The 25,104-nt window shown below is 32.0% G+C and overlaps 3 protein-coding genes across 7 annotated transcripts; 1 reads left to right on the top strand and 2 right to left on the bottom strand.

Moving 5' to 3' along the window:
• Nucleotides 1–497: 497 nt before the first annotated feature.
• On the bottom strand, nt 498–5,601 carry LOC145603414 (uncharacterized). 5 transcript variants are annotated; one of them, XM_081659317.1, is made up of 10 exons: nt 5,321–5,601; nt 5,161–5,220; nt 4,092–4,389; nt 3,032–3,992; nt 2,145–2,728; nt 1,878–2,052; nt 1,623–1,754; nt 1,392–1,529; nt 1,086–1,277; nt 498–983 (listed from the first exon to the last, which is right to left on the bottom strand). In XM_081659317.1, exons 2-10 carry the CDS (start codon nt 5,204–5,206, stop codon nt 681–683), a joined length of 2,829 nt encoding a protein of 942 aa, XP_081515443.1. In that variant the 5' UTR covers nt 5,207–5,220; nt 5,321–5,601; the 3' UTR covers nt 498–680. The 5 variants fall into 5 exon arrangements, with proteins under 5 accessions (XP_081515443.1, XP_081515463.1, XP_081515437.1 ...); XM_081659337.1 differs by having other exon boundaries at nt 4,092–4,371; XM_081659311.1 differs by having other exon boundaries at nt 5,161–5,601.
• A 497-nt stretch (nt 5,602–6,098) lies between these two features.
• LOC145577608 (AP-1 complex subunit mu-2-like) lies at nt 6,099–10,268 on the top strand. The gene is made up of 11 exons (XM_081635102.1): nt 6,099–6,227; nt 6,653–6,799; nt 7,110–7,172; nt 7,304–7,480; nt 7,590–7,693; nt 7,902–8,009; nt 8,122–8,218; nt 8,400–8,497; nt 8,810–8,951; nt 9,033–9,155; nt 9,254–10,268. The coding sequence occupies exons 1-11, from the start codon at nt 6,099–6,101 to the stop codon at nt 9,350–9,352; spliced, it is 1,287 nt and encodes a 428-aa protein (XP_081491228.1). The 3' UTR covers nt 9,353–10,268.
• A 13-nt stretch (nt 10,269–10,281) lies between these two features.
• On the bottom strand, nt 10,282–19,345 carry LOC145603442 (tryptophan aminotransferase-related protein 2-like). The gene is made up of 5 exons (XM_081659355.1): nt 18,402–19,345; nt 13,335–13,638; nt 11,530–11,810; nt 10,852–11,147; nt 10,282–10,765 (listed from the first exon to the last, which is right to left on the bottom strand). The coding sequence occupies exons 1-5, from the start codon at nt 18,665–18,667 to the stop codon at nt 10,581–10,583; spliced, it is 1,332 nt and encodes a 443-aa protein (XP_081515481.1). The 5' UTR covers nt 18,668–19,345; the 3' UTR covers nt 10,282–10,580.
• Nucleotides 19,346–25,104: the final 5,759 nt, after the last annotated feature.

Raw genomic sequence — 25,104 nt, 5'->3', positions numbered from 1 at the left:
AATTAATATACCTTGTATTGTTAAACTATTTTTCTTTTGTTTTTTTACTCTATGACAAGTTTAATGAAAATGTGATTGACACTTTTATTAGCAGATATTTAATTCTTGGAAACATCAACTTATGTTACCCTTTTCATGAATTAAAGTGACCCTTTTCATGCATAAACGTTATCCTTTATATCCACTAAAAGTTACGCTTTCTGGTAATAAAAGTTACCCCTTTTGTCAATAAAAGTTACCCTTTTCACGCATAAAAGTTACCCTATCTATCCAAAAAAAGTATACCTTATCCTTTCTATCCACTAAATTAACCTTCTCTTTGTTAATAGTTACCCTTTCAAGTAATAAAAGTTACCCCTTTTGTCAATAAAAGTTACCCTTTTCATGCATAAAAGTTACCCTATCTACCCAAAAAAGTATACCTTATCAAATATAAAAAGTAACCCTTTTTATGCCACAAAGTAACCCTTTTTATGCACAAAAGTGACCCCAAAAAACATACACAAGAACCTTTCAAATTACTTAATGTATGCACATACATCAGTATTCCAAAAGAACAAAAAACTAACCACTAAGTTTAATTACATCATTTAACTTGATGTATATGCACAAACATTAAGTTTTTTCATTGTTCAAAAAATGCTCCTAGACCTAATCAACCTTTGCTTCTAACAGTCATTTCACCCTTTAGAAGGAGTGTACTTGTCTGTCTTCTTTTTTGCCCTTTTTCCTTTGGGATTCTCTTCGTCTGCCTCTGCCTTTGCTTCTACTTCAGCTGCCATTATTCTTTCTTCATTATCTTTCTTCTTCTTTGCAGCAATTGCATCCTTTCTTCTCATTTCAATTTCTTGGCAATAAGCAGGATCTTTCTTCTTCTCATTGAACTTCTCTAATTCTGACAACACATCATTCCTAGATTCATTCAAATCACACAGCACCAGTGTCGTACAAATCTCACCTCGCAGAAATTTTCTCCCAATAATCTCACAACAGAAAAAAAAAAAAAAAAAAAAAAACTTATCAATATGTAATTAATAAAAGCATTAGAAAGGGAAAAAATACATACAAAATAGATGAATAATTACTGTTTTGAGTTCATTTAATTTGAACGATTCGCCAACAAAATGGAGCATGTGATACATAACAAACACCCCACAGTCCAAATTGTCAACTTTTTCTTTTCTCCATTCCAACTCAACAATTTGAAACCTATAAGAAGGTAGCTGAACACTCTTTGGATGATTTCTTTTTCCGAGAAAAACACCCATTTGATCACACTGACATAAAATATAAAAGTTTAGAATAAAATAAAACAAGAAAAAAGAAAAAAAAAATTTAAATGGAAACAATAAGTAAACAGAAACATAACAATGAAATCAACATAAACATACCAAGTGTGAAGACAATTCTTTGGTATATTCAAGAGCATCATCACGCCAGATGATATTGTCAAGATAATATACCACCTCTTTTGTATGATCAATAACAAACAAAATGTAGTGATTCTCAATAAGAACAGGAAAATATATCTGAAACAGAAAAAATTAAAACACTGATTTAGACAGTTTAACACAAAACAGAACTTTTTTAAAGTTTTGATAGTAATTTATCATGAAATATACCAGTTCAGCATCCATAATATCACATTCAGGATTCTCATAGCTCACCCAACCTTCCCATAAACCGTGCAAATCATTAACAGCTTGTGAAACTTCACCTTTGCCAATGTTTTCACAAACATGCAAGAATGCAAACTATTAAAAGTATGAGAACTTGTTTATATAAAAAGATAATAACTTTAGTGCACATAAAGGGTAACTTTAGTGCACATAAAGGGTAACTTTAGTGCATATAAAAAAAAAAATCAAATTACTTACACTTTGCCTCACACCAAAGAAGAATTTTCGAGGACCAGAATCAAAACATGCCTTCTCGTTCAAATACAGACAGTAGCAATCAATGATGCACCATCTAATTCTAAGTGGAGCTACCAGGGATACCATGTCTTCTCTTGGAATTAAAAAATTCATCCCAATAGTAACAAGATTCTCACTGCAACAATAAAAAATAAGATAAGCATTAAACAAAAAAATAAAGGAAAAAAAACATATAAAATATAATTATTATAAAAAATGACATTTAACTTCCTCATCATTGAATCATCCTTCAGTAAACAATAATCAAGAATTTCCTGATGTAACTTGGGCAATTTCTTGAAAATCCGAGCATTAGACCTCAAAAACAGAGTAAGAAAAGGAACATCCACACCTACTGGCCCACAGTCGAGTGAGCAAAAAGATTTATTGCCTCTGACGATACGTCTAGAAGCATTTGCTACAGAAGGCCCAGCATCATCCTCAGACCTATTCATCAAAACACTTTTTCCTTTACCATTGACATCATCCTCAGACCTATTCAAATTCAAATCTTCTTCAGATTCATTATCAGGATCATCATTGTTATGACATTCAGGTTCATAAAAATCACGAAACATTTCATGAATAGACTTCATCTTGTTACACTCCTCAATTAAACCATCTAAAAGCTTCAGGTAATGAGGATCAGAAAGTAACTGTTGTGTTTGAGAAAATACAACAGGATCATCAGAGGATAATGATTCAGTTCTGCGAGAAGCAATCATATCACTCAAGGTTTGAAAACCCTGTGACTGAACCAACAATAATACATCCATATTTCTTTTGACCAAAAGAAATGTTTCATGAACAGCCTGCAAACATATGAACCAATAAGAAACTATACAAATGTAAAAAATAAAAATAAAAAACAAATGAAAATTCATGATATATGCATAAAGTTACCCTTTTAAATGCATAAAGTTACCCTTTATTATGCATAAAGTTACCCTTTAAAATGCATAAAGTAACCCTTATAACTGAATATTTAGGGTAACTTTAGTGCACAAAAAGGGTAACTTTAGTGCACAAAAAGGGTAACTTTAGTGCACAAAAAGGGTAACTTTAGTGCATATAAAGAGATAATAACTAAATAAAAAAAAAAAAAGAGCACTTACATCAGTTGAAATTTCTTTAATTTCATCATCAGTCATCACACTTTCTGGAAGATCAAATGCAAGAATGCGGCCACTTCTACCACTTGTAGAAGCCCCTTGACCACAAGTTTGCTTAACAACAGGAGTTATAGGATCCCTAACTTCAGGCTGTGAAACGGGATATGTAAGGGTATCCAATGGTCCCTGCCCAAAATCACCAGCTTTAATCTCCAAATTGATCCGCTTCTTAATCTTCGCATCAGTCCAATGTTGAATCAAAGGAAGGGTACTACTTTCCTTTTCTCCTTGGAAATTTAATCGATGAAAATACATAATTTGCAAAGCTAGCAAACAACCACTTACATTTTGAGCATTTTCATCATTCTTATAATTCACAACAGCCTTCTTTAATTTTTTCAAAACATATGAACACCAATCAAATGTTTTGATTTCATCAACATTTTCCACAGCCTTCAGCAACTTCAATGAAACAGTCCTATTAGTAGTAGGAGCTAAGAAGCTAGACATAGCATGTAGCACAAAACATCTCTTGAATTCTTCACCACCATCATCCAAATCAACCATCCTAGACTCCACTTTTGACAAATGTAGAGGTTGCTTCTCAGTAAGACCATAATCATGTCTCCATGACTGAATGATACGTTTATCTACACTACCTTCTTCAGGATTCTTCTGAAGTTCAGGAACAGCAATCTCACTCATAGGCAAGCCAAAGACATCACATATATCATTTTTAGTAACTACAAACTCTTTACCAGCAGCAATAGTGAACATGCAGCTACCTCCATTAAAGTGTTCAACCAGCCAATGTAGCATTTGACGATTCAAAGTTTTCAATTTCAGATGTAATAAACCACCAAAACCTATTTCTTCAACAGCTTTTTGTTGATTAGGACTAAAATTACTCATCATTAATTCCAATGTGTGTGGTCTGCACCTTGCAATCAAGGGTCTTTTTTCCCTAAATAATAATAATATAAGTAAAACAATATCAGAATCAGAATCAGAATCATGATATATATGATTAAAAAAATACAAAACAAAAAACATTTATACTTACACAACAGTATCAGAATCAGAATCAGAAACTACTTGCAATTCAGCATCTGCTTTGGCCTTCTTAGATACAATTTTAGACTTCTTAGGAGATGCTTTAACCTTCTGAGACTCTGCTTTGGCCTTCTTAGGAACAGTTTTAGCCTTCACAGTTTTAGCCTTCACAATGTTAGACTTCCCAGTTTTAGACTCTGTTTTGTCCTTCTCAGGACCTGTCTTGTTCTTTTTAGCAGGCTCTTTACCCATTCCTTTTCCCCTTGAAGGCGATTTATAACGATATCCACCTATTGAACCACCTATATCTAATTAATACAGAGGATAACCATAAATTACAAATTCACAAATTACTCAGGGGAAAATTTAGAATATATGCATAAAAATCCTTTTTACTGCATAAAGTCACCCTTAAAATACAACAAGTAACCCTTTTAAATAAAAAAGTAACCCTTTAACAAGCATAAAGTGACCCTTTTAACTATATAAAGTGACCCTTTTAACTATATAAAGTGACCCTTTTCACTGCATAAAGTCACCCTTTAAACTACAACAAGTAACCCTTTTAAATACAAACGTGACCCTTTTGACAGAATAAAGTGACCCTTTTCACAGCATAAAGTGACCCTTTTCAAAGCATAAAATAACCTTTGTCATGCATATAAATAACAATGTATATATTACTCACACACAATGCACAATGCACATATTACTGGTACTCAAACACATATACACAAACACAATGCAGATATGCATACTATTCTCATAATCTAACTAAAACCTAACATCAAAACTTGAAGAATAATGAATAAAACTTCTGAAAACAAACATGCAAAATTTGTTTAACATGTAACAACACCACAACACATATATATCAAATTTTGAACCAATTATCACAATGAACAATAAAATAAAGCAAAATTAAACATAATAACTTCAAAATTGAAATTCAATTATCATAATATGCATAATAAATCAACAGAAAACAATAAAAAATAACATGCACTACTAATTCGACATATATAAGCGAAAATTCAATTGAAAATTCGAAAAAATGATGAAAAATTAAACAAACACACCTTCTTCAGCATCTACAGCCTTCTTTGTAATCTTCTTCTTCACCATTGCTGAAACTAACACTACAAAAAACGAAAACAAAATCAAAATCAAAAAACCTAAAAATCGAAGAACCAAAACAATTTAAACTAACAAAAATCTCAAAAAAATAAGTAAACTAACCACAATTAAGCGATAAACAACTTCACAAGTGAAAGAAAAGTGAGAAAAAGCTCGAAAAAGCTCGAAAAGCAACAATGGAGGAGAGAGAAATCGCAGTTAACTGGTTTTTAGAGAGAGAAAAACGAGGAGAGAGAAAGCGTGAATGAGTGAATGAAGGAGAAAATCAAGGAGAGAGAAAGTTCTTTTTCTTTAATTTTGGAAAGCACGTGCCCAGGACAGTTTTTTTGTCCTTAAAATCCGCCATTCAATATCATTATTGAACACCCGCTTTTTTTAAAAATTTGTGTAAAATAAATGAAAAGATATCATCCAACCATTTTAACATTTGGATTCTCTTTTTAATACTGTATATCTTAAATGAATTTCCGTTGAAAAAAAAAAAGTTTGGAAAAAAAAAAAAAGAAGTTATTTTAATGATGACTTGGGTAAAATTTTCAATAACGTGCCACATAAATAATGCACGTTTCCGTTAGAAGAAACTACGAAAGTGGGAGAGCACAGCATAAACAAACACACACCCTCTCCATCTATCTTGACTTTTGTAAATTTCTCAATTAAAATTAAAATTCTTACAAATGTTGTCCAAATAATCCAATTATCATCAAATTAAATCATCATCAAATCAAGTAACACTTTAAAAAAAAAACATTGTATGATTTGATGAAGATTATGATCACATTATTATTAGTGGTTCAAATTTTGTGATCATATTAAATCGATCGATCATTCATCCATTTTATACATCACATTGTAGGAGAAAAATATAACATAAGCGAAAATGGCAGGCGCGGCATCAGCATTGTTCTTGTTAGATGTGAAGGGACGAGTTCTAATATGGCGCGATTTTCGTGGTGATGTTACTTCTCTTGAGGCCGAACGCTTCTTCACCACCCTTGTCCAAAAACAGGTTTTCTTTTCTTGTTATTTAGATTTATGATTTCATAACACGTTGATCGTTTCAAATTATTGCGTGGTCTAAGACCGCCAAAATAACCAATCCCTTCTTTTACATCATTGTGAAATATGGCATTGGTACGTGTGACACTGTGTGAGTTTATTACTAGGTGTTCGTAACATAACAACATTTTCTAAAAGGAATAGTGCATTAAATTATGAGAATAGTTTTTGGTTTGTGATTTTGTGATATAAATTGATAGTTTTTTTTTTAAAAAAAAAACAGTTGTTACTTTGAAAGTACTTTGAAATATTTTGATTTTGTCATGGTAAAGTTTATTACAAGTCTAACACAATTTATAAGTATGATCATGATAAATTATGTAAAAGAATAAACAAGGAACAAAACTAACAAATTTGTTTGATATATGAGTAAAGGATGATGTGATCTCTCAAGGGCCAGTGGTACATGAGAAAGGGGTAACATACATGTTTGTGCAGCACAAAAATCTTTATCTGATGGCAGCCTCTCGTCAGAATTGCAATGCTGCTAGTCTTCTTCTTTTCCTCCATCGCGTAGTTCAGGTAAATTTTAACTAACTGATGAGTCCCTGGTACTTTATTCGTGTTTTGAAGCCTTCAGAGCTTGAAAGCAAACTGTGTAGTTTGTAATTTAACACTTTGCTAACATATATAGTAGTGGGACTGCAATTTACTAGTGGAATTGCAAATGATTCTTACTGTAATTCAGGGTTAATACTGAAGTTGGTGTGTTCCATTTTAAGCTCTCCATTGAGGCTGTGATATATGATAATAGGCGGTGTATGTAAATTCTATTATGATCATGGCTTGAGGAGTTGAGGATATCTGTTTAGGCTGCCTGTTCTGTATGCAGGTATTCAATCATTATTTCGAAGAATTTGAAGAGGAATCGCTGAGGGACAACTTTGTTGTTGTGGTAGGTACTGACAGCAAACTTAAAAAAAAAAAACAGGACTTTACGTGTTACTCATCTTAATCCATAGAGAAAAACTTTGATTGAATAGCTAGCATTTATGATGTTATCCTTTCCAATCCTTTTCCCTTCAGTATGAGCTTCTTGATGAAATGATGGACTTCGGTTACCCTCAGTACACTGAAGCCTTAATCCTCAGTGAGTTTATCAAAACGAATGCTTATAAGATGGAAGTTGTGCAGCGGCCACCAATGGCTGTGACAAATGCAGTTTCTTGGCGCAGTGAAGGGATTAAATACAAGAGAAATGAGGTACTATATCTTTTTCTTATACTGCTTCTTAGATATAGAAGCTACTAATGAGTTTGTGAAGTATGACCGTATGATGATTTACTCATAGCCTCTATTTTTCGTGATTCAGGTTTTCTTGGATGTGGTAGAAAGTGTAAACATACTAGTTAATAGCAATGGTCAGCTAATCCGTTCAGAAGTTATTGGGGCATTGAAGATGAGAGCATACTTGAGGTGAAGAAAAATCTTCTCTGCTGTTTTTATTTGGCCTCTCTTTTCTCATAATATACTGTCGACTTTAGAGCATATATATAATTGGTAAAAATGTTCTTTTGGCACTTATGTTGAAATGTTGCTTAATATGGTTTAATTTCAAAGATTTGGGTTGCTTAACTATTCTTCCCTTTTGACTAATAGATTGATTCTTGAACATTTGATGCAGTGGTATGCCTGAATGTAAACTTGGCCTAAACGATAGACTTCTATTGGAGGCTCAAGGTCAAACGACAAAGGGAAAGGCAATTGATATGGAGGACATCAAATTTCATCAGTATGTGCTCATAGCTTTTACATTTCACCCTTATCAACTGTACCTCATCTTGTTACCATGCATCCTTCAATTTTCCGAATTATGAGTCTCTGACAGCTACATTCCTTTTCAGGTGTGTGCGTTTGGCACGATTTGAGAATGACAGAACAATATCCTTCATACCTCCTGATGGGGCCTTCGACTTGATGACATACCGACTGAGCACTCAGGTTTTTTCCCTCTGTATGGGTGTATATGACTCTATACCATAATTGCTCACTCTTAAGTTCTCTTGTATGAGATGCTGAATTTAAATTTTATGGAACTTTAAAAAGCTCCTTTTTGTGATTTCTGTTCTGTCTGATAGATAGAAAGTATAGATTCTAAAAAAAAGCATTTGTTGGCTATTAGGTGAAACCACTTATTTGGATTGAAGCTCAAGTGGAAAGATATTCAAAAAGTCGTGTTGAGATCATGATCAAAGCGAAGTCTCAGTTCAAGGACCGAAGGTACATCTCTGAAGTGTCTGTTTATACTGATGTGAAAATGAAGTGAAGTGTAAGGACAAAGGACATATAGTCTATCTATCAGCTGTTTACCACGAATTATTGTTAATTTTCCTCTTACAACATTAATTTACCTGAGAGTAATGATAATTTCATAATATTCTTGGCAAGTATTTATATTCTATTTATGAAACATTTGGTTTGCTGGTTAGAATTTAGGACAATTCATTTCTTATATACTACTAGAAAGAAGACAGAAACATGTTAAGGTTATATCTAATTATTGGTCTTCTTGTTGTGTTAACCTGTCATCAGCTACGCAAACAATGTTGAGATCGATTTGCCTATTCCAACTGATGCTACAAATCCAAAAATCCGGACATCAATGGGAACTGCAACATATAAACCTGAGAATGATGCAATTCAATGGAAAATAAGATCTTTTCCTGGAAATAAGGTAAGACTTTTTCTTTACTGAATGCACCAGCAATTTTGGGATTGCCATTAAGACTTATGTATTATACTCAAACTTTCTTAGGAGTATCTCTTGAGGGCAGAATTCACACTTCCTAGTATAAGTTCTGATGATGGACTTCCCGAGAGAAAAGCACCCGTACGTGTCAAGTTTGAGATACCTTATTTTACCATCTCAGGAATCCAGGTTCTTTGTTCTATCTTCACTTTTACATCTTGATGTCATCAGCTTAGTAAGAGCTTACTTATATAGTTATATGAATGTCTGATTGCTGGTTTTTCCAGGTGAGGTATCTAAAGGTTATCGAAAAAAGTGGATACCAGAGTCTGCCATGGGTAAGATACATAACAGCAGCAGGCGAATATGAGATACGTTTGTTCTGAAAGCTATTTCCAGCATGTGATTAGAAGCTAGGCTATCCATTAACAGCAGAAGTAAGCATTGTATTCCTTAGTATATAAGAAACAATTTTGCTGAGCTTGGTCTTTTGTCTGCAACCCTCACAGTTTCAATTTCTGTTGTTTGAAGGATGGCTAATCGTTGCAAGATTGCATATCAACCTGGTGCACTTAACAATTATAGCAGATGTTGCAGCCACCAGCAGTCAAATCGGTGATTAGCCAAATTTGAAAAAAGGCATAATAGGCGGTGAACAAGTTTTGATCGGTGAAATATTATCTATAGGAAACAATTTTATCTTAATCGACACACAAATTTGCTGTCATGAATGAACATATTTTGTTACCATACGCAAATGAAACACAGTAACTTGGATTTGTTTTCGCGAGGTTAATAATCGTACTTCCAAACATCAGAACTCTAGCTTATACTTGAGCATATCTGTGAAAGAAAATTGATTATTGACACTTGCTCTACCTGTAAACTTTCTTGCAGTCCTGTTTTTTTTATGCATGTTCTTAAACTTATTAACCGCAAATTAAAAACACCCAACTACGAACCCAATAGACTACAGTTTTAACAGAGGGCAGACAACTATACAGCCTGCAAGTAGAAACGCTGAAAAGTCCAAACAGTTGTATCAGATCATCCCCCATATCATTGTCCTTATGGCTCCAAAACTTTTCTTTTTTTTTTTTTTTTTTTTTTTTTTTTGGTGTTGCATTATTTATGACTGACACGATTTTATTGTACAATATGCTCATTTTTATACTGTATTGGCCTGCTAAACATGTAAAAGATTTTTGTGAGTACAAATCCAAGCAAGAGTGACAGCAAACTTCTTATGTAAATGCTTTACTGCCTCTACTGCGCGAGGAATGTGCTTGTGTAATGGAATATATGCCGCCTTATCTATGACATGCAATTATTTGTGTATATTCATCCTGCAGATTTCTGTTTACTGCAGTTCAAAAAGTATAAACTCACAATCCAATCCAGTACACTCCTACAACCTACATTTTCTCTTATCCCATGTACCTAAATAAATCTCTCTAGGAATATTATAACTTTACTAGAAGCTATATGAGTTTCAAGGCTTAACAGCCCTAAAACAAAGATACATGTTAGAAAGTGTTCTTGAAGGTCAATTTTTGCTAATATACAAAGTCTGGAGATTCTTCTCTTCCTCTCCCTGGAAATCATTCCTCAGATTCATAAGCGCATATCTGACAACCTCTTAATAAATAGATCAAAATTTGAGTCTCGGTCTAACATGCTTATCCTCACATATTTGAGGCTCATGCCGAAATGTTTTCCACTTCTTGTCAAAATCTTGTGGCTTCGGAGAAAGTCTTCACAGTTTTCAATCTCATCTTTGCACTTCAACCATGCAAAGGCTGAAAAACCATAAAATGATGATCAGAAAGTGCCATGAGTTTTTAGCAGCAAGGGTCAGAAATTTTAACACAGAGGATGAATTTACCAGGTTGAGTACTAAACAATCGACCAGTGTAATTGCAGAAAGCAGTAGGAAACTCAGGAGTACTGAAAAGCCTGCTCTCTTCCACTGCCTTTCTCAACTGCTGCCATCTATGTGCTACATGATGATAGCTGTTCTCAAAAAAGTTCCGGCTATCACCAGCAGGCTCACAGCTATCAGAGACAGCCTGCAAAATTTTTGCTGCTCGAAGCTGTGAATCCTTGGAAACTCCTATGCTGTTTAACTCTATGAACTTCGTCATTCTTTTAGCTACTTCTTTATCCTTGACAATAGCCCAGCTGCAGCATAGCATTTGCACTTTATAAGAAAATTGATAACATCTATTTTTTCCAAGGAAAACTCAAAGATAATCATCTTATATGTATGTTATATTATAGCTAGTAGACAAGAAGTGATACATCTCAGATATCAGGGTAATTGGCCCATATCAAGTAAGGAGTAAAGAGCATGAGAAAATTGGAGTATAAATTAAAGGGAGAACAAATTTTTTGTGAGTGTTATACTTCAAAATTAGATTTATGCCTTGCAAAAGTTTCATTTACCAATGATTAACAGTGAGACTATTTTAAAATCTAACTCATTGCAAAAGCATTTGTCACTAAAATGATGTATGCAAAATCAATGTTTAGGTGGAATCTAAGAGTTAAGACAGCTGCTTACCCAATACGCATTCCAGCGTGTCCAGTGGTTTTAGAGACGGTGAACAACATAATCTCGTGATCAGCTGGTGAAGTGATAGGAGTGTACTGTGGCCAGTAATAAGCAAAGTCATGAATCAACATCCCTCCACTTCGATTGACAATAGGTTGTCTAATAAACCCATCAGGATTGTTAGGAGAAGTGATCAGCTCAATGTAAGGCTCATCTTTATCAAAAATGGCTGCATCACCAGCCCATGTGTAGAGCCCAGATTTCAGATACTCGACCACTTGGCGGTAAAACTGAAAGTTAAAGAGATTATCAGAATATCAGCATCTGATACACAAAAATTTCCTTATTCACAGTAACTTGAACTCGCTATCTAATCTTGTCAAGACTCCACTAGAAGATTATCTTTGGTAATACTCAGCTTTATTGCTTGTCTATGATCATTAAACTTCAAACATTATTCTTTTTAAGTGTCAAATATAGGTCCATTTATCTGGGATTTACCCTGCAATTAAAGGATCCAAGAACCAAGTATCCATGTCCAATGGGGTGTCAGACGCACGTCTGAAACGAGTAGGATATTATAAACCGAAGAATTGGGGTGGAAATACACAACAATAGCAACCAAAGAATTATTTTTTGCTTGTCAAAATCAAACTTTGCTATCATCCACTAAAGCCTAGAAGTTTAAATACAAGTAATGCAACTTTATCAAGTCCAAAGTTCTCATGTAGTTCAAGTGGAGACATTCATGACCACATACAGAGGAAACAAGAAGCTAGAAAGGAATTCCAGAATATAGGGCTCATGATTATGTAATGTAAATGTTAATCCTAAGAAACACACATAATGAAAAATGAAAAGAACGGAAAAGAAAGAGACATCTACTTATCAATTTTGTCTTATGCATAATTTCATTATTAGTAAAGTAGACAAGAAAATTTAACTTTATTAAGATTCTTAACATCATGATAATGTTTCATTAAAACAAAAGTTGACTTCCAGTCTTCCATTTCCTCCACCCCTATTTGACTTTTTTGATCTAGAAGCAGAAACATCATTGAAAGATTGTTGGTCACTAACTTAGTGTCAAACGTATTTAATACTAGCTTTAAACTCGTGCAATGCGTGAGGTAAAAGATTGACTAAACAAATACTTGCATGGCATCTTAATTTTAAAGCATATTTCAATTTCTCTGTTGATGGAATGGTTAGATAAAAATTTTAAAGTCATACACAACTTGTATCTATTTTTCCTAAACTCTGCTGCTAATAATTGTGACATGACAATCCTCTATATATATATATATATATATATATATATATATATATATATATATATATATATATATATATATATATATACACTAGATTTCGCAAAATCTTATTTCAGATATTATTAGAATTCTCATTTTGAAGGCCTAGAGAAAGCTATATTATAACTCAAACCTTGTCACCTTAACAATTGTGGCTACATTGAATTTTTCTTATTCTCCTCCATAGAAGGCAGCTAACATCTATCCCAACTCATAAATCAGGTGAAAAGAGTGCTACCTAAATTCCCACTCGTAGGCCAAGTACTGACAAGCATGCTCCTAGTTCAACAAATAATTCAAAATTGAAGGGGTTTTAATCAATTCAATTCATGGTTGCAAGCTCTGAATTTTGTCTTATGATAAATATGTTGATGCGGAGTGGAAAAGGTGGAGCTGAATTAAGCGGAGTTTATGGTCATTAGAAGATATTAAGAATAAACAGCAGCCAAATCACAACTCATGATTCTAAGAGAAGAAAAGAACATGTCGTGGTTAACTCACAGAGTAGTATGGTGTAGAAGAAACCACACTTATAGGCTTTGTCCCTCCAGGTGATGAGAGAGCATACAATGCAGCCTGGAACAGCTGTGTTGAGCCAGTGCCAACCACAATGTGCCGGTCCTTTGTGACAGCATTTCCTACAATATCATGCAATCGTATAACCTCCTTTGCGAATTGTGGTTCAAGAAACCAACAAAGGTTCTTGACATCAGAAAAATAACTCATAGAATGCCATCCTGAGATCAAAAGTGATGTTTTGTCTCCCGCTTGTTGCCAATACCTTTCATACATTGTCGGATCACCACTGTTATACAGCCAGACAATAAAATAAAGTTAGAATAATCCACCTAAGGCCGTGATGAGTGAAAATATATCATTCTTCCTAATAACTGATGAACCTAATTGAATAATCAGCCATAATATCTACATGCCGCATTTAATGAAACCATGTTCTTTGATTAATCACCCTACTTTAGTGATTTGAATATTGCTCACAATACTAGAGGCCAAATTGTCTGTCATTAAAAAAAATATGCCTTTTTCTAGTTAGAACTCGGAGGGTGTGACTTTATTGAGCTAGACACACAAGAATCATCTGATACAATGTCACCACCACTTCTAGACACTCATCCATCATTCCACCCAAACCCGAGTATAATATAAAATCAAAGGGAAATTAGCAATTTAAAAAATGAGTGATCCTAGTACCTTCCCCTCGAACATGACTCCATAAACATAAACTAAACAGGGACTTTACAGCTAACAATCTTATCTAAAACATAAAAAAACATATTAGATTTCAGAAACAAAAGTGCTAAACTTTAGAAAGTCAATAACTTGAAAAAAATCACTCTCCACAATAATGCCTCTCTCCATGTTAGAATATTAGATCATATTACTGATATTAGACTTTTAATTGTCAAGAAATTATAAATACTAGCATAAAATTACTTTTAACTTGAAGCTTCATATAACATGGTGCTCAAATTTCATTGTATTGACAGTTTCACAGCAGAAATCAGTATCAAATTTCATTGTGGTGACTGGTTCATTTCAATTTTGCATACAGTGCTCTAGATGCAACTCTGAAATTATGTGCATAAACTATTCAAGTTTGTTACTTTCATAAGAACACAAGGTCAAGAGTGTCTTGCTTATACATTCACCACATGCCTAATCCAAATGAAAACAGTTGACAAATAAGTTATAACTTGCACAGTCTCATTTAGTCACAATAAAGTGGGAAAGTTATCAATTATTTGTACTTCATTAAAATCAATTTCCTAAAGAATCCTATGAACATTTTTTTGACACAAAAAACGGATCAGATTTTATCAAGGATCCTATGAACATTGGTACTGTGTAGTAGTAAATTAAAATTTGATATCATATTTGTCTCCCTTGTAGGTGAATCTGAGCTAGACTCTATTGTCATGGCTAATTTGCTATCTGTTTAAGTGAGGCAAAAGAGAGTGAAAATGGAGGAAATATTTTCTATAAAGATGTAGAGATGTAATACATTTATTTTAGTTGTAAGTTCACAAATTCTCCAAAAATATGCATCAACTCTAACAAGCTTAACATCAACAACTATAGGTAAGTTTATCCAATTTATTTTTTCTCAAAAGTTAGGACTCACATCCTTTCTTTATGTTTTCAACTTTTCACCCTTTGGAATCTTCATAAACTAAAAGCAATGCTGAATTACAACTGGGACGGAGGGAGTATAAATTTATAAGAAGTTTAATATCAGCAGTGGGAGAATCAAGGTCAAGTTAAACATTTAGTTCATCTCTGTTCAGCTAATTAATGAGTTCCTAGTGTTGGTCGATCCCACCAATAAAAGAAAATAATTCAAAACCTTGAGTGCTAAAGCTCCCACAAGAAAAAAGCACATACATACTTCTTACCAGTTTACTTTATAGATACCATTTAGTGATCATATTCCATGCATGGAGGGGTATGGAAGCCCAACAACAGGTGGACCCAAAGTACTCCATCAATTCAATGATTGAATATGTGCAAAATAAAAAAGTATGGCCACATGTTTGTTTTAAATCACTAAGTGCACAAGGGGGAGCCATACGAATAGTATTAGAAAGTGACTGGAATTCCAATTAGAACGATGTTTCGTACTACAAAGATGACTTTTTTCCAAATGCTAGCACTTTGTAATGCATACATGAATCAAGCAGAAACATCACAACTACCACGACCATATTCAAAGCAAATCAACAATGAAAAGACAGAGATATCGTCCTCTATGATTGGATACCTTAGACAGGACCCAAAAATATTATTCCCCATATACATAAAGGGGCTTAAGCTCACACATGAGCAAAGATGGGGTTTCTTTTTAAGTGGTGGTTCACGAGCTTAAGGCGGCGCTCTTTAATCTTTAGATTTTCCAAAGAGGCCAAAAGACAACAAAAGAAAGTGTTATCGGGTGTAAAGTCCCAAAAAAGGCAAATTCATGCATATACCAACTCAATACTCTATAAACTTGCTAATGTTATTGTAGCAAAAAGAATACAGGTAGAAGTAACAAAAGTTGGCCTTTATTCACCTTACCAGATTTTTAAGAGGTTATTATGCAATTATTGTATTATTAAGTGTATGTAACATTAAAATCATCAAATGGAACTTTGAAGAGTTTGAGGTCCAATGCTGATATACACATGACTGAGTTACTGACACAATCATTGTAGCTTGTGCGGGTCAAATAGGCCACCACCCCCATGACCCAACCCCAATGCACAAAAATGGGAGCATGTTTTAGAGAGAGAAACTAGAGAGAGAAAAGAGCAAAGATCAAAGATTTTTAAGAGGAAGGAGGCAAGCTCTAAGCACAAAGAAGGCTGCCAAATTCTAACATGCACCATGGGGAATCTGAACCTCAAAGAAAGGACTTGTCTTTGTCTATGGCAGCACAAAAGGCACTTGGAAAACGTAATTCCAACATCATGCTTATGCTTGGAATTTGGAATTACTTCTCCTACAAAGGATATCCCAATGCAATTTCCTTTCTTTTCTTGTTAATAACTTATGTCAAAAGTTGTCTCATTGAAAGACACCTATCCCTAAGAGACTTTTAAGGAAAAAAAATTAAGATTTGTAATGATTGAAACAAGAGGTAAGTCAATGAGGTGAGATTTGCAAAGCCTAAAGAAGTTTTTTTTTTGCTTAACTAGCTAGCTAGACAAGTCTTAAATGTAGCCTTTAAAGTAAGTAGTAGTGATCGTTATGCTCACTCCCTATTAGTTGCCTAACTGTTACATAATTAGTAGGACTTTGAAAACCTCAAAAGCATTATGTTTTCGACAACCTCATGTTCACGAGTTTTTGACAACCTAAAATTCAGATTTCCCATGTTGTTTGGATTGAGACCTAAGGCCGCTAAATAATACATTTAAGGAATTTGACCAAAAATATAAATTGAAACTAGTGCATAACTTTACATGTATGGTAGTATGATACTACGTGTCTACGTATGTCGGATGTCTAAGAAATTTGATTTTTTTTTTTTATGGGATTTCTACAAACCTTAATACTATCAACATCGAGATATGGTGGATATGATGTAAACTAATGTAAATTACACATATTTGCAAGAGGAGAAGCATTACTTTGGACATCCATATGGAACCTTCCATAACAAACTACCAAAGTACTCACAAAATAATTACTTTTTCCACAAATTACTAACTTACACCAGATGAATCATAAGAGCATATCAAGTAGATACTTTCACATCCAAACCTATACCATTAAATACGAGAACCATGATAGAAGTTTGTTCAATTTTGAATTAAGTCAACAAATACTTGTATAGGTATGCATGTGTATTTCATTTTAATACAAAACCTAACATTTGAAGGCAGATTTGAGGATGAATAACTGTTAGAAACTCCACCTCTTTTCAATCCATATTGGATTTGAATGATGTGGTATCAGAGTAAACCCCAAATCCAAATTGAGGACATTTAATTACTTCTAGTCCTTTTTCATGGAATAGTGAATTAAACACAACTTAATTGATAAGTTTTCAATAAAAAAAGTATGACAAAAATACGCGTCAATCAGCAAAAAATCTATTTTAATGCATTTTATAAAAAAAAATAAAAAATAAAAAAAATAAAAAAAAATTAAGTAATACAAATAGGTTTTGTTCATTATAAATTAGAGTCAATCAGCAAAAATCAGTTTTGAGCAATAAACATCATGAGTTTACCATGTAAAAATTAGTTGAAGAGAACGGGGCAGGATTGAAAGGTTGTCCAAATCTAAATTGAAATTCCAACTTTCAACCTTAATTCTAATCACTAATGGAAGCATCATAAGTCAAGACTAAAACCAATCCAAGACTTCTTAAGAAATAGAAAAGACCAATCAATAAATAAAAAAAAAAAAAAAAAACCATGCATTCATCAACTAGCACCATAAAACTAATTAAGAACATTCATCTAGAAACCCCAAATAAATGTAAAAGTAGAAACAAGCTTAGGAACTCGTGTTACTTAGCTTAATATAGTTGGAATCCATGGATGGACTTGGGGGGACAACCAAGAAAAAGATTATGTCTCCTGTTTTTCTAAGTGAGAAAATTCAAAATAAGCAAAAATACAAATTGGGAAGCAACTTCCTCCATGCATTGATCAATTAATGTTCATTAACATCCCAAGTTAAAAATTAACCAAATCTTTACATCAAATAGTACTCTATTTCAACTTAATTAGGGTGAAAATGTCAAAAATACCCTTTGTTTAATAAAAACACAATCTTCTAATGATGTGTATACCCCTTTTCCTCCAACAATGTGCCCCTCCCCTTGACACAGTCAATCAATTAACAGTAATCCCACCATGCAAATCCCATAAAAAGGAGTTAATTAGAAATACTCCAAATTAGAAGATTTCCCAAATAGTGCAATCAAAATCATACAACCTAGGGATAATACAATACGGAGTACAAAAGACTAGCAATCAAATCCCGTCTACATCATTGCCTCCATTACGACTAACATTCGTAATACTGCGGAATAAAAGAAAAATAGAATGGAGAACTTACTGATCAAGGTTAATAACTCTTCCATCATCAACAGTAATAGCTTTCTTCTCTCCTACAGCAACCGCCAATGAAGAAGATGGAGAAGAAGAAGTAAAAGGAGCTTGTTTATGAAGCTTTTCATGTGCACAAAATCCATTAAAGATCCTTTCAGTAGCAAAATTGGTATTTCCATCATAATACGCTAACTTTAGCACTAACCATACATTCAAAGCTACTGACACCATTAATAAATGCCTCACTGACCATCCTTCTAAACCCTTCCCCATTATTATATGTATTTTTTTATTTTATTATTAAAAAAGATTGAATCTTTGAGAGTTTTGAGCAATACCCAGTTACAAATTTTAGATTTTTGACAATACCCAAATAACAAAATAACTAATTTCAGATTTATCAGTAATACCCAGATGATGAAATACGCAATTAATAGAAAATAAAAGGGAGTAGATTTTATTTTAAAGAAAATTAATTATGAAAAATGAAAAAAACGTGTAAATTGGGGACTAATGTTCCAAAAAATCAGGTTTAACTCCTCAATTTATAGGTTGAAGAAAAAGAAAGAAAAAAAAAAAATCTTTTTGTTAAAAGAAAGAAATGAAGATTTCAAAGGGAAAAAAATTAATTGAAATGGGGTGTTTGTGTTTCTTATTTAAAAGGGTTGTTGATTTATCTCACATTGAAAGGAAAAACAGAGAGACAAAGTAACATGAAGTGAGATTATAGATTTATAGAGCATGGTTTGTTTTTCGAGAGAAGAAAAGCCAAAATAATAAAAAGTGAAGTAAATTTTGAAGGTATTTATTGGAAAAACATATCGAATGAATATCCACAAATTTGAAAAATGGTAGGATTAAAGAGAGATTTGCTCACAATTTTAATAAATGTACGAGTGATAATTACATGGCTAATTTTGGGGTTATATAAAGAAGAGAGGTGTGGTCTTTTTCTCTAATTTACGCGGCGTACGTTTAAGCTAATAAGAGGTGAGGATATAGGATTAATAATTCTAAAATTGTACTAGTATTGCCCTTCTTTGTTTAGGGGAATATGGAATATTTTAAGATATTATTGGAGATTAATCCTCGATTCCTTGTATGTAGAGATTATATAATGAGGAAATTAATGGTATACAATAACGATAAATTTAGGTACTTTGTCTGTCATTTTGCTCTTCCTATTTATTTTTTTCCCCTTGCAAGGATATATTATATTGAAATAACAAAAATCAAAGGGAATAATGTTTAAAAGTTAATAAATCTAAAGAAAAAGACACATAGCATTAAGAATTTATAATATATAGAAAATTTTAAGAAGATGATCAATAAAGTAAATTTATTTAATGGAATCACATCTTTGATACATAATCTTGATGTGTTGGTAAGGAAGAAGGGCCCTATCGGGCTGGATTAACGAGCTAGCAGGCACTTTGAAAGTGGGTGTGGGGGGAGGGGGAACGGGCGGTGGAGAAGGGTAACAAAATCCCACCCCAAAGTGCCTCTAGTGGGGTCATATCCCACAACCTCGAGGGTGCAATCTTTAGTTGTGAGATGTAAACCTTACCACTATACTAAGCTATGCTTGCTATATAAGGCCCTGTTATGATACAATTATTTTCAGTTCAATTTAGTTCAGCTCTAATAAGTTCAATTTTAGTTCAGTTCAGCTAATAAGATCAGTTCAGTTTAGCTCCTAATTTCATTACTTCTCTTATAAAATATTCAGTTCAGTTCAACTAAGTTCAGTTCAATTCATTTCAGCTCAGTTTAGTTAATGAGAATAGGCCCTAAATATACTATACATACCCTAACATACTCACCTCCTTTTTCATCGAGAGTATACATGTCTTTTCCTCCTATTATATTACCCTTATTATTAGTGCAAAAGGATATGATGCAAAATGTTTGAATTTGATAACAAAATTACAAACATAGACAGATAGAGGTAACGATGTCAACGAAATGGTTTTTGTGAAGACTTAAGTTCAAAAATGGTAATGGTTTAGAGAGTAATATGAGACGATGGATACATGGTTAATATTTTCACTCGTGAATTCATTATAGATGATGGGGCAAATGTAGAATTAGGTTATCTTGCCCAACCCCATCATATTAGGTTATCTTGCCCAACCCCGTCACCACCTGACTCGCTTTGTATCTATCTCATACTTGTGCGACGTGCCCATCTACAAAGCCATGTTAAACATGGATGGATATTTTTTCTATAATACAATGTAGGCCATATGTTTTAATAATAATTGTGTTAGTTCTCACATGTATTCCCAATTCTCATACTAGGTTTAAGCACATTAAAGAATAAATCATATTTTTCAATGTAGTTAGGTAATTAAGTGCATTTTGTTTCATATAATCATTTATATATTTTTAGCTCGAATGCAGATTTTCAAATGAGTAAAAAAGTAAATATCAAATGGAGAGAGGTTGATTATTGGTCGTTGGACGGTAAAGTAGGTGCGAGGTGGGTATGGGTACCCACAAAGGTGGTGAGGTGGGGATGTACATATTTTATTATTGGGTATTTAAAGGGTCAAGGATGAATTTATATATATATATATATATATATATATATATATATATATATATATATATATATATATATATATATATATATATAGGGGGAGGCTCTCGTGAGAATTTTTCTTATGTGAGAACACTCTTTATGTTCTAAATTTTTACTTCTATGTTCTAAATTTTAAATCTGATGTTCTAAACTTTTCCTTAGGTGTTCTAAATTAAATCAAATGTTCTAATTTAGTATTCACATGTTCTAAACCATAAATTAGTTAAGTTTAATATCATAAATTTTAAATAACTTGTTCCAAAATTTTAACTTTTATGTTCTAAATTTTAAAATGTGTGTTTAAAGATTTTTAATTATATGTTCCAGATTTTAAATTGATGTTCTATATTTTTACTCGTATGTTCTAAATTTTTTACTCACTCTTTCTATATTCTATATTTGTTTGTTCTAAATTTTTATTCACATGTTCATAATCTTAAATCAAATGTTCTAAAATTTACTCATATGTTTAAAATTTCATAAAGCAGATTTTATAAATTTTAAATCACTTGTTCTTATTCTTAAATCAAATGTTCTAAACATATTACTCACTTAGATGTTCTAAATTATTACTCGGATATTCTAAATTTTAATTTCAGACGCATATTCTAAATTTATAGGGGAGGAATCCGGTGAGAATATGTTCATATGTGAGAATTCATACTTATATGAGAACTGATTTTAAATTTAGAACATGTGAGTAAAAGTTTAGAACATACGAGTAAAAATTTAGAACATGCGTCTGAAATTAAAATTTAGAACATCTGAGTAATAATTTAGAACATCTAAGTGAGTAATATGTTTAGAACATTTGATTTAAGAATTAGAACAAGTGATTTAAAATTTATAAAATCTGCTTTATGAAATTTTAAACATATGAGTAAAATTTAGAACATTTGATTTAAGATTATGAACATGTGGATAAAAATTTAGAACAAACAAATATAGAATATAGAAAGTGTGAGTAAAAAATTTAGAGCATACGAGTAAAAATATAGAACATACGCTTTAAAATCTGGAACATATAATTAAAAATCTTAGAACACACATTTTAAAATTTAGAACATATAAGTTAAAATTTTGGAACAAGTTATTTAAAATTTATGATATTAAACTTAACTAATTTATGGTTTAGAACATGTGAATACTAAATTAGAACATTTGATTTAATTTAGAACACCTAAGGAAAAGTTTAGAACATCATATTTAAAATTTAGAACATACAAGTAAAAATTTAGAACATAAAGAGTGTTCTCACATAAGAAAAATTCTCACAAGAGCCTCCCCATATATATATATATATATATATATATATATATATATATATATATATATATATATATATATATATATATATATATATATATATATATATATATATATATGGGGTTTTGGATGCTATTTGAAATTATAAGGGTTATACATGTATAATGTAAAGAAAAGGATTAGGAATACATACATATCATAATTTTTCTTTTAAGTGCATAATTTTTATTTCTTCTTTCTTAATAGAGGATGTTTTTGGGAGGAAAGAGAGTCAATCAAGCTAAGGCTTGTTTATATTAATTCTCATTCAAAGATGAAGAGACTTCTTCGTAATTTTTCCAATTAAAACTTAATTTATGTAGGGCAATATCTAGAATTAGATTTTAATATTTTAATGTTAAGTTCGTTACATATTGTAAGTCATTATTCAAATACATACGAAGTAGTAACCTGTAATAACAGTAGTAGATCGACTCTCTTTCAATTTTTATAAATTCTTCCTCAATCTATATGTTACTTCTACTTATTCCATTATTGTAATCAAAGCTAGCATTATTCTCCAATTCTCCTTATTTGAACATCAAATAAATGTATTGAAGACTTTGAAGATTTAAATATCCAACAATCCAAGTTTTGAGGATTTGATCTTGTGACCTCAAGGTTATTAGCTAAGTGGATTTTCAACCAACTACATCAAATCTTACTTGCTCGAATTATCAGTTATATATCACTAGTTACAGTATACTTGTAAATAAACTGCATTTAGTTGATCTATCTCCAAGTTATAAAAAGGCATAGCACATATTTTATTATACTATGTAGACACATCTACACTTAATTAGATCTTTATAAGATGGTGCAAGTGTCATAATTATACATGTCCTAACATGGGTTTCTGATTTGGATTGGAACAACTTAAAATATTTTGATATTAGAATTAAAGTGGGACTTTCAACCCAATAAGAATGTTAAATTATGGGACGGCTTTAAACAAAAACTAAAGGTTTTTAGGTAAGTCAATATTTTCCTTGGTACATGGAAGATATAGTGTGCGCAAATGCGCAATGTCGCAATTACTTTGCTAAGCTCATCTTTAACCAGGCACTTAATAATTTGTGGCATGTTCTTTCTTTCTTTTTTATTTATTTTTTATTTTTTTTACTAATTCTTTTTCTAATTATTTTATTCATAACTAGGAAGTACGACTTGAAAAGATATTTGTGAGTAATCATGCAGTCTATATACTATATGACCTTATTATGACTTAGGGTCTGTTCTATTCAGCTTATTTTCATTTCAGTTTAATTTAATTCAGTTCAGTTCAGTTCTTTTCTTAATTTCCTTCTCTCAATAGATATTCAGTTCAATTCAGCTCTAATAAGTTCAGTTCAGTTCAATTCTTAATAATTTCCTTCTCTCATAAAATATTTTGTTCAGTTCGGTAAATCAAAATAGGCCCTTATTTGAAATTAAATCAATTTAAGAGTATATGTCACTTATTTTTGTCCTAATTCATTTGAAATCATATCATCCAAGGGCATGTTTTCTTCAATTTAATTTCAGTTCAGTTCAATTCCTAATTTTCTTATCTCATAAACAATTCAGTTCAGCTCAGTTAAGCTCAATTCAGTTCAATTCAGTTCAGTTCAGCTCAATTCAGTAAATCCAAATAGATCCTAAAATTATCTCAAAATTTTTTACAACGTATGACATCATTCAAAATAAGTTGAAGAAAACATAGCTCGTGTAAATTTTTGAAATAGGCACATAATTGAGACAACAAACTTTTTAATGACCAACAATATTATGAATTTTTACGATTGTTGAGAAATAAAGATGGATTATATTGTAATATTATCATTTGCAAATAGTCTAACATCAACCCTAAAAGAGCTAGTAGTGTTGATTTCAATAATACTCATACACTTCCTTTTTATCACGCTTGTCGATGAAAGGATTAAACTAGGTAAATGAATGAATTAAGCTATGAAATTTAAACCGTAACAACTTATCCTTTCTTCTTATAGGTGTTAAAATTTTGTAAATTAATTTACCCGTTTACCTAGTCTAATATCTTCCTTAACATGCGTGTCAAAGGGTTGTCTTGCAACTAAATAAAAACGGAGGAAGTAATACTTTGTACATCCATAATATATTAAACATTCTCTTCAAATTTAATAAGAAATTGAAAAAAAATACAAGTCAAAAGAACTCAAGACAACATACTTTTGATTAGAAATTTAAAAATTAATTGTCATAGAAAGCAAATTAGTAAAATACTTAAGGAATTGACTTAATTTAGTTGGTGGGATGAAACACCCTTTATTCGCACTAGACCAGTAATTAGTGAGTTGACATGTGAAACACATACACCACCCCACTTTTCAGCTTTCGGAAAGAGTTGACATTGCATTGTTTTCTATTAACAATTTCTTATTACATGCCTAATGAAGTACATAATAATAAGAAAGGAAAATGAGACTAAGAAATGAAATTACTAGTAACAATATTATATTTGCCTCTATCAACCATAGTTCCTAATTTCGGAAAGAGTACAAGATATGGGTTAACGAATTCAACAAGATTTCACACGATTATTATAAATATCTTTCTAATTAAAAGTCATAAAAAAGTAATCAACAAACTAACATATGTGAATAGTTTAAAGTCAATTTGCTGCAAGCAAAAGAAAGGGGAAGAATATTCTTTCTTTAATTTATGTTACCTAACAATAGTATTTCCTCCGTATCTATTTAAATGCATCACTTTGACTGATATACATATATGTCAATAAACAATTTTGACTAATTCGATCTATGCATGACTACATAAACAATAATCATCGACTTGATCTAAATTT

The sequence above is a fragment of the Chenopodium album genome, chromosome 2 (genome assembly GCF_948465745.1).
Source record: "Chenopodium album chromosome 2, dcCheAlbu1.1, whole genome shotgun sequence".
Lineage (NCBI taxonomy): Eukaryota > Viridiplantae > Streptophyta > Magnoliopsida > Caryophyllales > Amaranthaceae > Chenopodium > Chenopodium album.
This window is presented reverse-complemented; position numbering and strand designations above follow the sequence as displayed.